General features: G+C 41.3%; 1 protein-coding gene across 1 annotated transcript in view; it reads left to right on the top strand.

The window, feature by feature from the left end:
* The window catches only part of CA12 (carbonic anhydrase XII), an 18,516-nt gene extending 7,733 nt beyond the window's left edge, over positions 1-10,783 (top strand). The window contains exons 3-10 of the mRNA XM_009869954.1: positions 619-798; positions 1,376-1,518; positions 2,377-2,472; positions 3,404-3,467; positions 3,894-4,051; positions 5,101-5,227; positions 9,606-9,690; positions 10,699-10,783. Coding sequence (XP_009868256.1) covers positions 619-798; positions 1,376-1,518; positions 2,377-2,472; positions 3,404-3,467; positions 3,894-4,051; positions 5,101-5,227; positions 9,606-9,690; positions 10,699-10,783 — 938 coding nt within the window. The remainder of the gene's footprint in view (positions 1-618; positions 799-1,375; positions 1,519-2,376; positions 2,473-3,403; positions 3,468-3,893; positions 4,052-5,100; positions 5,228-9,605; positions 9,691-10,698) is intronic.
* The last annotated feature ends 520 nt before the right edge of the window (positions 10,784-11,303 follow it).

Here is an 11,303-nt window from a genome sequence, read left to right as displayed (position 1 = left end):
AAGAGCGGATGTTTTTTCACTTCTGAAGGATATGGCCTCACTGAAGTAGAAATTAATCCAGGGAGATCCAATGGCCTGCGTTATACAGATCGGGCTGGGTGATCCCAAAAGACCTTCCCTCCTTAGACAGACTCACGATGAATCTTCAGAGTCAAGGAGAAACACAATTGCAGTTACCTCTGTTAGTCTTTAAATCCTAATGGTCTCAGTTTGCAGCTTGTGAACAGCTGCTAGCTAATAACGTGTAATTAAATCAAAGGCACAATTAAAAACCATCACAAGAGGGTCAGAGGCGCTGTGGCTGGCTGTGGTGCTGCTGCCTGCAGCCCTAACGCGGTGAGCTACCAGCCCAGCAGCCCCCTCAGAGTACAACATCAACAGTGGTTGAGTTTGTCAAAAAATGGAGGGGCAGGAAAGTGCCTCTTCGGGACACTTTTCTTGGCATTCAGCCCTTCCGTATCTAGTGGCACACTGAAAGATGAAATTAAATTAAAAAAGGTCTTAAAAACACAGAAATGGCTCCTTTTCCAAAATTTGGGTAAAGGCTGAAACAGGGGAGTTTTTATTATTAATTGCATGGTTAAGGCTTGACAAATATGTCTCTGTTCATTTACACAGGTCCTGATGGAGAGAAGGCCTGGCCAAAGTCATACCCATTTTGTGGAGGAGTATTCCAATCGCCAATAGATTTCCACAAAGATATTCTCCAGTACGATTCTAATCTCTTGCCTTTAGAATTCATGGGCTATAACGTGCCCTCCACTGACCAGTTTACATTGATCAATAATGGTCATTCAGGTAAGGCAGCTCAATGGCAGCAAGGGATTGTGAAGGAAAGAGTTGCTGGAGCTTGTCACTTTTTATTTCACGGGTGAACTACTTCCATTATCAGAGGAAATTAAGCTGTGGTGATGAAGCTTTCACATCAGCATACCTACATCTAGAGAACAGGCTAGGGTAACTTGGGAATGCGTAACGGGATTTTCAGTAAGCCAAATTAACAGTGGGTTCTAAATAAACTCTAGGCACGTCAGAATTAATTCCAAAGCTTTTCTTATTACTTTGGTTGGAGCGCTCTGAAACAGCAACAACCTTTTGTCACAGAAAAATAGAGGCAGAAAAATAATTAGAAATAGTGTACAAACATGCCCTCCACTGTAGCACTAACCCCAAGTGTCAGTACAGCAGATAAAAGCAGAGGAGACGCAGTTGCATACAGATCTACTATAGTGACACAACACTGGTAAGCTAGTCCTGCCGTTTTTTGTTCCTTCCTGAAACATTTGGAGACATAGAAGTATGAACAGTTACAAGACCCTGTGTGCTTGAAAGCTGTGTTATCATTTGCTCCCATCTGGTTTTGGTCTGCTCACAGTGAAAATGTATCTGTCGCCTACGATGTACATCAGAAACCTCCCGTTTGAATACGCTGCATCTCAGCTTCACCTACACTGGGGAAACAGAAACAAGTCAGAGGGCTCTGAGCACACAGTCAGTGGGAGGCACTTTGCAGCTGAGGTAAGACAAGCACATATCAGGGAAAGAAACTGTTGTTTCAAAGTGGGATGCTTATCTTGGCTGTATGACTGTAAAAGGCTGCAAGGTCCTAATCCCAGTATTTAGGATCTGGCTATATACTAAAAAAAAATACATTATGCACCAGAAGAAGGATGGACTCCAGTGTACTTTCATGAATATGCTACAAGTGAAAGAGTTAGAGTTTTGGATCTAAACTCCGGGCTAGCACTAGGTTACCTGAGTAATTTCCAGCAGATTGCTAGATATTTGACACCTTGGTTCTTCTCTGCAAACCAGGGGTATCTCTTAGCTGCACAACGTAGTTTCTGTGTCTACCTTTACTCACCTTCTTCTATGCAATGAAGAACTATTTGTTATTTTCTGTCTAATTCTAAACTATGGATTCGGGAATAGATTCTGAAAAGCAGTACCAATCGAATATTTACCCCAAAATGATTTAAAAAAAAAAAAAATCAGTCAGAATAATTTTCTTCCATAACAGCACTGTAGGAATTTGTTTCTTCTCTAGTTACATTTAACACCAGGTTTTGCATTCTAAGCATCAGAGAGTACTAAGGCGTTACTTTTCCAGAAAAATTTACTAGTAATACTAGCCAAGACTCCTTGGAGACGAAATGATTAAACCTCCTTCCCCCCTTCCATTATGTAGAGGGGGGGTGTAACTTGGCTACAGTGGGGCTGGGAGTGGGACCTTTTGTTCTCCAAAAAGATCTTACTACTACACCCAGAAATCGCTGAGCCATCCCACTGTATTGTCTTAGCCTGATGTGGCTGCACCCGTCCTTTTCAGCTGTGAAATGCCGCAGATACCATAACGTAGTATCTCCTTCTTTGTAGCTGCATATTGTACATTATAACTCCGAGAAATATCCAGATATAACAGCAGCAATGGACAAAGCAGATGGACTGGCGGTTTTGGCTATTCTTCTCGAGGTAGGGTGCAGGACATCGTTTTGTTTTGGTTTTTTGTTAATTCTCATTATATAAGCTCACTTGCTAGCAGCTCAAAGAGTTTGACAAAGATTATGTGTTAAATTTCAGTTCACTCAGAAGCTGTAGTGTGAGAAGTGCCAGAATACTATATATCATGCTAGGAAATAATGCTGGGATTCTGGTTATTTCTAAGCAATGATGTTTAAAAATCAAGTAAGGGAACAACAGAGATTAGGTCTTTCGAAACTCTCAGACAGCTGGTGGCTACTACAGTTGATCTAAGGACACCAGTTTATTATGTCTGGTTGTCAGGGGAGTTGCTAGGCATCAACTCTAAAGAATTCATTAAAAAGGCATTGATTATTAGACTGAAAAGCTGCTGTTGAAAATCATGGTCTTGTTTGATAGTCGAGGTATAGCCCTTGCCAACAGCCCCACAGTACCCAGCAGCATCATTCTTTACCTTCCTGTGAGGAGCAGCAAACTGAAAATGGATTGTGGGTGGAAAAATGTGGCTTTGACTAGAAACCAGCAGATGATCCGAGAAGCCTGTCAGTTGAGAACTTAGGCCCGTAATGTTCTCTGAGGAAATGTTCTCGCTTCATTTGCACAGCATGCTGAATGGGCAAGGGCAATAGGGTCTTTCAAGTGCCTACAAGAAGTCTAGAGGGCAGTTTTTACGATAGTGCCGTGACAAAACAGCTCTAATCGCTCTGGAGCAAGCAAGAGCATTATTGGGGTTCTGAGGATAGCGTTAATGTTTCGAGTAAAAAGAGTACTTATGCCATTCTAGTATATGACTATCTGGACAGTGGAGACACTTGCCTTCTGACAGAGGCCATCAAACACCGCTGTCTGCTGTGCGCAGAAGCGAAACTTCCTGTTCAGACTGCCGTGATTTGTACACCTGTTAACATCCTGCTCATTACAGATCGGACCCTTCAACCCGTCCTACGAAAAGATCTTCAGGCACTTCCGGAACGTGAAGTACAAAGGTGAGTGGCCATAAGCCTGCGGGAGTGAGAACGGCTAAGGGTATGTCACCCTGAGAGGGACTGGGCTGGCTGAAGAAACAGTCCAGAAGTGCCAGGCAGACCGGTCACAACCTGTGAAGGACTGACAAAGGCAGTGCATTTCTGTGCTAGCATGCACTACGTGTTTCTGACTGGAACATATTTCTTGCACATAGTTGTTTTTTAGTTAATATGGCCACAGTTAATCTTATCTAGGACAGGATGTGTGCACAGGAAACCTAAAAAGCTGAATTCCGTACTAAACTGGGATGATTTCCATTAAAATGTGTTTTTCTTTTCCTACTGATATGACTGAAAGCAGCCTACTTACTGAAAAGGAAATTCACTTCACTGCTACACTACTAGTGTAGCAATGACTCAGCATTTAACATGAATCCCCTGTTTTAGATCAGACGGTCCGAGTCCCTGGTTTCAATGTTCAAGAACTGCTTCCTGACAGACTGGATGAGTATTACCGCTATGAAGGATCCCTGACAACTCCTCCTTGCTACCCTAGCGTTCTCTGGACAGTTTTCCGACATCCTGTTAAAATTTCACAAGAGCAGGCAAGTTTAAATATGGCACATGTTTTCCTGATTGGTGTCTGCTGAAGAACAGTAAATGCATATTCTCATTTCCTGTATTTCTCTTATGTGCCTGTAAAACTGAATGACCATTGCTAATATCCTTGGAGTGGGAAGAATGGAACAGAATTGACACAAATCAACACCCTATTCTGTTTGTAGTTAGCAGGTTTTCAGTTGACCAGAACAAAGGACAGACAACTGCACAGCAGTTGACACAGTTACAGCTTGAAAAGTCCCAGTCAAGGGAGATTAATTTCTGTTTTCACTATGGTTTTACTCCCTGCTTTGAATCTTCTCACGAGTCACTTCTAGATCTTTTTTGTTCAGGCTTCATGTCTGAACCCTATTCACTAAATATTTTAGTGCTACTTTGATCCTGACTGACTCAGGTCTGATAAGGTAGGTAAACGCCAAGTTTCTAAAAACCATGTGATGTGTTGTTTGTCAATTTTGAAGCCCCTGGCTTATGTTTTTTTTGCTCATGCAGTTAAGGTTTTTTTGTTCTTAGGTGGCCACTTACACAGACTATAAATTCCCAATCACAACCTTACCGATTCACCTAATTATAAACACAGGGGAACGATGTTATTATCAAAATCTCAGATCTAGTGACTGCATGTTCCTTGTTGTGCAACTTTGCCCACTCTGCCTGATCCTGTCTTTACCAAAGCAGAAAGCTCTTTCATACAGTAGCTTTTAGTACTGCTTAGGAGCTAGATTGTGCTAGTGAGAACATGCTGCAAAAAGCCACCATGTTCCCTCCCATCCAGTTTTCCTGGTGGATAATTACTAAGCAGGATTAATTTTATCAGAACATAAACACAATACAGGTGTGGGTTTGGAGATGTCACACGGTTTACACATTATCCTCTACTGGGGCTCACAGGCCACATAGGACTTAAGTACCACTTCATGCATTGCCTTCCCTTTGACCACACCTTCGATTTGAAACACACACTCTCAGTGATCATTCACTGGCATTGCTTTTTCTGTATTCTGGGAGCTGGACAGGGTGTTTCTCTTTGTAGTTACTGGCACTGGAAACAGCCATGTACTGCACAGAGCGCGATGACCCAGAACCTCTGGAAATGGTCGATAACTTCCGAAACGTTCAGGAATTTCATGAAAGACTGGTTTTTATCTCCTTCCGTGAAGGTAAGTTGTATGAACGCTTCTATGCAAAGAAACAGTGCCCAGTGATTTGTCTAAACTTGAAATACAGAAGCGGCAGTCCTATTGCGCTCTGCCACTACAAAAATATAGCGATCTCATTTCTCCACAGTTCACGCTGTTCCGTTTTCTTTTCTTAACTGCATTGTTGCATGGGCAGGCATACAAGAACGAGGTATTCAGAAAGTACATGAGAAGTTCTTAATCTAAAATGGGTATCAGGCAAGGCCTGCAATCCTACTGATCAAAGGCAAGGAGGTAAAAAAGGAAGACCTTTTGGCTTTGTCATGCTTAGCAGAAATACCTGCTGTCACTCCATAAACTAAACAGCTCCCTACAGCTGAGCTGCTTCAGCCAGCACAAGTGCTTGAGCAGGCCTTTTCTCACCAGTGACATTGGCTGGTTCTCAGCAACAGCAGGACTGTTTTTACACAGATCACACATTTAAAGAGAATCACAAGTTTTCCTTTCAGGGAGACTGTTTCTGGAAAATTACACACAATCCAGACAGGTCCTTCAGGAATTCAAACTTGATAAAAATAACTCCTAACACTGGATTGTTTGATCCAGTGTTACAAATTTAAAAAAAATAGCCATCTTACAAGGAAGAACTTACTTGAAAGCTTAATTATGCAGTGTTACACAACAACAGTGTATCGGTTCAGGGGCAGGTGCATAAAATCCTGGCTCTGTGGTGAGAAGCTCAGCTGTGCCCCGCAGTAAGGCATTCGAGCACATCGGTTGTGCAAAGTGTACCGCTCCAATTTCTGTGTTGTCTTGCAAACACTCTGAAGCAGTTGTGAAGCTGGCACATACACTGAAGGCAGATTAATCGAGGCAAGCCACTATAATAGTATAGAAATAGTATAGAGAAAAAGTGGACTCCACAAAAAAGATTGGACAAGCAGCAAACTTTCACATTAATAAAACTAGTTAGCACATCATTTTGACTTTGCCTGCCAGTTTCTTCACTGTTTAGATGAAAGAACATAGAATATAGGAGCTGTCTATACTGGGAAATTTCACACGATTCCCATTCACAATTGCCATTCAACCTGTCATAGTATATCTTTTCCAATGTAAAGCTATAAAGGTAAAGGTGAAAATGAGAGATCGGCCAAAACAAATCGCAGACAAAACCTTTCTCTGTAATCAAGGATGATTTAGATTTGACATCAAAAGTTGGCTGGTCCCTTTGTCAGCTCAGCTGCATCAAACCTCCCAAGCAGAGCAGTGCTGAGCATTAGCAGCATTTGGTCCTTATTTGAAGCAAATCTCCATCTTTGAGATAGAACCCAGAGACAATTTCAGAAATCATTCTACAGCTGGGGACCATTATCAGTTCTCATGGAAATATTTACAAATCTTTCTAAAGCTTCTCGTAAAGGAACATAACTCTGCTGTGAAGTTTCTTTTGCGTACCTTCTCTGGAATTACTGCATGTAATTTAGTAATTATTTAAATAAGTATGTTGATGTTGCTGTCAATACTGAAGCACATTTCTCTCACTGAGTTCTAATGATTTAGATCCTAATTTCTCTGTATTTTTTGGTGGAGAAAAAACCCCAAACTTTAACAGTTTCAAGCTGTCTGACTGCATGGCCTGAACCACGAGAACCAGTTTTGTCCAGAATGGCTATTTTAGTAATCCTCTTCAAATCTCTGCTCAAATCAGATTACGTACAATGATTTTAAACAGCAGAATCAAGATCTGCAATATGGCTGCCAAGTTTCTGAGACTGTGAGGCTTCCTCTGCAGGGTCTTTCTTAAATCCATGCACAATCTGCTCCAGCAATGCCACTGCAGAAACACTTACTTAAGCAACAGAAGTTCTGTAGCGAGCAGCTACCTTATGTTTAAGACCGGTTTACGACGGAATCCTAGCAATGCAACTTTTAGTTTTTCTACCCTCTCAATTCATCAAGATTCAACACCTGGTGGACTTGCCAAGCAACTGTTTCTGATTGCTAACTGCACCTATCAGCCAGTCATTTTCAATAAGAAATGAGAAATGCAGTTTTCCATCTGTTCCTCAAGCTGACCTTTCGGCACCTGACTACCTTCTCTCTGTAAATCACAATATTTTACAGTAAAAGCTAAAGAGTTACAATGCATGATCCCAGTAACTGAAAATCAGGTACTATGCTTTTCATCTAAACACTTCAGAGAAATAGTCTAAGCACTATTATTTCTGTCTAGGGAGAAAATTTGACCCAGATGTGACTTTCTCAAAATTCTTGCTGTGAACCAGTGCCAAACCCAAGAATAACATTTGGCTCTCCCTCTACTAAGCCACAACATTTGGCTCCCATGCAGAGGTGACACCAGCTATAAAAGCATTTTCAATGTATCTTTAAAGTTGGCATAACTTACCGGCGTTGAATTGAACAGGTTATTGCCCATCCTGCTGTTCTCACCCAAGAACTGGTCTCTATGGCTACGAAAGGCATTGCTCAGTGCTACTTTAATAGAAAACCCATTCAGGCTAAGTATATTTAATTACAAACGCTCATTGACTATCAGTGAACCACAGAAAAATGTTCTACCTATTTCATAAAAGGTATTTATCTCCCCTGTAATCTCACATTCCGCGTAGCACAGGCACAAAGGCTCCCTCACAGGTGCAGCCCCTCACCTCAACAAGGAAGGAGAGAAGAGAAACGCAAAAAAAAAAAAAAAAAGGGAAGGCAGGGAGGGTAAAAAAGGTTCCTGTCAAAGCACAATTAAATGCACCTGGCTGCAAGTGCCCAGCCTGGTAGAGCCAGCTGTACTCCAGGCAGGAAGAGAGTAAAAAGGGAAGGAAAGGCCATACATAAAATCATGGCTTGGTGCAGGCACCATAAACATTTGTGAAAGAAATCCTGTTGTGCTCAGCCCAGGCCCCTACCAAAGCAGGTTTTCAGAGCAACTTTTCTCCGTTTTCAGTATCAAGACTGAGGGCTGTGATCTTTACCTGAGCACAGATGCCACAAGATGGGGCCAATGAGCTGTGTTTTGTATCAAAAACGCAAATAACAAAAGTGTTCAGTTGCCCACATTTTGATGCCAGTAATTAAAACCTAAGTTCATGCCCGCTATTAACAAGTGCTACATTTCAAACCGTCTCTAACCTTAAAAGATTCTTCAGCAAAATTCAAACATGTCTATACTACATTTTGCCTGTCAGCTATCTATTCCAGCAAAATCAGCTTCACAAACATGCAGCTACAATTTATTACAATGCTCAAACCTTCCACTGCCCACAGGTTAACTGGGACCTGGTGTCTAGTTTTGCTTACAGCTCCATGCTGAAACACTATCTATCTACCTACCTTCGCAAGAAGGCATTCACCAAACAGAAATGCCCCCATCTTTCCTCTTCAAGTTACGAGCTTTTTTTCTACAATTACCTATTTAGTGTTGTATTTTGTTGTCCATTTAACACACTTTTACTTTAATAAAACTCCCTTTTTTTTGAAAAAACCAAGTTTTCTTCAACTCCATAGATTGCAAACTTCTATTCAACCGGACTTAAAATTAATAAAGCATCTAATGGGTTAAACAGGATAAGGTTAAGCTCCAGGTTTTACATTTCTGTTTTCTCAACAGCTGATTTAGTATGAGAAAATATTTAGATGGAATACATGAAGCCTGTCATAAGGGTTCTAATGTTGCTTAGAAAGAAACAGTCATTTGGTAAAATATAGAAAACAATGTGTAAACGAATTACAAAACAGCAGTGAAGAGAAGAGCGCTCACCTTCAGGATGTGTGGAAAGGCCAACACAAATAAAAGTACTTTCATTGTCAAAAATCTCTATGAAGGTCATTACCAAAGATGGCATTATAATGACAATGCTTAACACCTCGATGCAAACATGAGATCACTCAGTTCTTCACACTAATACCCTGAACTCATTCTTACCTTCTCAGATGCCTTTAAGCCACGTTCTCAACAGCAAAGCCGATCACTTTTCAGCTGTCCACCTTCAGCCGGGTTCTTCTGCCTTGACAAAACATAAGGCATCAAATGTAACACCCTTAGTTACTTGGCTTTAGTTCCTCAGTTTTGCTTATGCTCTCTGACATGAGATAGCACTGAAACCCATGAGGTTTCAGCTCTGCTGTGCCTGTGCCCGCACGGTGGCTTTGTGACTTCCCTGGGCATCCGAGTTCACAGCAACTGACCTTTGGATCCAGTTGGGGGGATTAGGACCTCCCAGTACGTGTCTCTGCAAAGGTACCCATTCCATAACTGCAAAGTGGTATGAGCAGGCTGCAGGAAAGGTGCGGATGCAGAATGGGACTCTTATGACAGGAGACTAACCTTCTCCCACGGAGTACATGAAATTAACTGTTCTGTTTGCTTGCTCTCTTCTCCCAGGTTTTGTTGTTTCTGTTGTGATAGCCTGCACTCTGGGAGTTCTCATCGTTCTTGTGGTAGCCTTTTGGCTACTGAAAAGGAGAAGGTAAGATGTCTGGATATCCTATCACAGGAAAAGAAGATAAATCTTTCTTCTAACACAAAGTAGTGCTTCCATGTCCAAAACCTTGTGCATGTAATGTTTAATCTTTTAGACCATATGACCTCTTTCTATAAGCTTTGACTTGTTTTTATCATTGCAGATGTTACTTCTCTTGCACCACACACTCCAAAGTAACTCTATTTCACTGCCAGCAAAATATGTTTATATAGCTGAAGGTGTCTACCTGCGGTGACCCTTGTGCCAGTGGACACCATTCCCCCATTGTGGGAATTGGTCTTTTATGAAAAGCAATGAGTTAAGGGCTTTTTTCCCCACAAAATAGTAATTATTGGAACACTGCTCATGTAAACTCTTAGAAGATACAAGGATGGGAAATAGGGAATTTTATGAGAGTACCTGGGAACATAAAAACCCACTTTACACTCTAGGTACTGGCTGCTCCCACAAGTAGTTGGGAAATAAAACTCCCTTTTCAGACTAAGCAGGGCAAGCAGGCTGGCTTGGTAACAGACTTACCCAGTTTTTCTGTTTCTCCACTGCCATTGGTTGCTCTTATTTTTCTTTTTTGCCAGCATTGCTCCTCCTAATTGCTTTTTTGAACCCTTTCACTTTTTCCTAGAACAGGAAATGAAATAAGAAGGGAATGGAGTTTTAGAAAAATACCTCTCCCAGGGGGTCACATCATTTAAGGGGAAGAAATCTGTACTGACAAGAGACCATCTACCCAGACTTTTTGCCACCAAAGCCAAATTCTGTAAAAAGAAGATTAAGATTACAAACTCTCTTATAGCCTGATCACTTTGTGATCAGCATTGACTCTGCCACACAGAATGCATCCTCTGGAAATATTTGTAACAATAAGCTACAGTGACATTTGCACTGGTACAGAGAAAAATAATCTCAAGCATGCAAAACGGACCAGTTTAAGTAGCCAATAGTGTTTTTCCTTCATTGTAACTACAATTATTTAATACCTCTGTTTTATTTCAGCTGCAAAAACCGAGGCAAAGACAGCAGAGGAGTCATCTACAAACCAGGCATGTACAAGGAGGAAGAAGACATCTCGAAGCTTTGATGCCCTGCTCCGTCACAAAAGCCCCTGTTCATTCACAGCACTGACTTATTTTGCATTGGTGGAACATGTCTCTTGTTCTTGGCTAGTGATAAGCCCTAAAGAGTGTTCTAAAAATGTACCAGCCAAAAGCTTTCTGTAGTCCTTGTTCTCCTCCTTTCCAGGGAGATATAATCAGTGAATACTCTTGAGCTAAATTCCTCACTACATTCTTCTCATGTTTGCTGCTTACTGAGTCCTGGGTCTCCTAAATGATTTTACAGTTAATCCTAAATTCCAATTTTATGGTTTGTTTAGCACAGATTTTCCCACAGGTATTCAAATCTGAAGACACTCATCAAGCTACAAGCACTCTTCCCTGCTAAATCAAGGTATTGGTTTTAGTGTCATGAATATAAACAAGATAAAGGGCAACGTGTATTTGAAATCAGAATTTGAAGTAGGTTGTCCAGTGGATAGTTTTTAAAATCACAGCAAATGATGCTTTGGAACAGAGAGGAAAACACAAACGTAATGCAACGAG

This window comes from Apaloderma vittatum, unplaced genomic scaffold (genome assembly GCF_000703405.1).
Source record: "Apaloderma vittatum isolate BGI_N311 unplaced genomic scaffold, ASM70340v1 scaffold7795, whole genome shotgun sequence".
In the NCBI taxonomy this organism is placed as follows: Eukaryota; Metazoa; Chordata; class Aves; order Trogoniformes; family Trogonidae; genus Apaloderma; species Apaloderma vittatum.
This window is presented reverse-complemented; position numbering and strand designations above follow the sequence as displayed.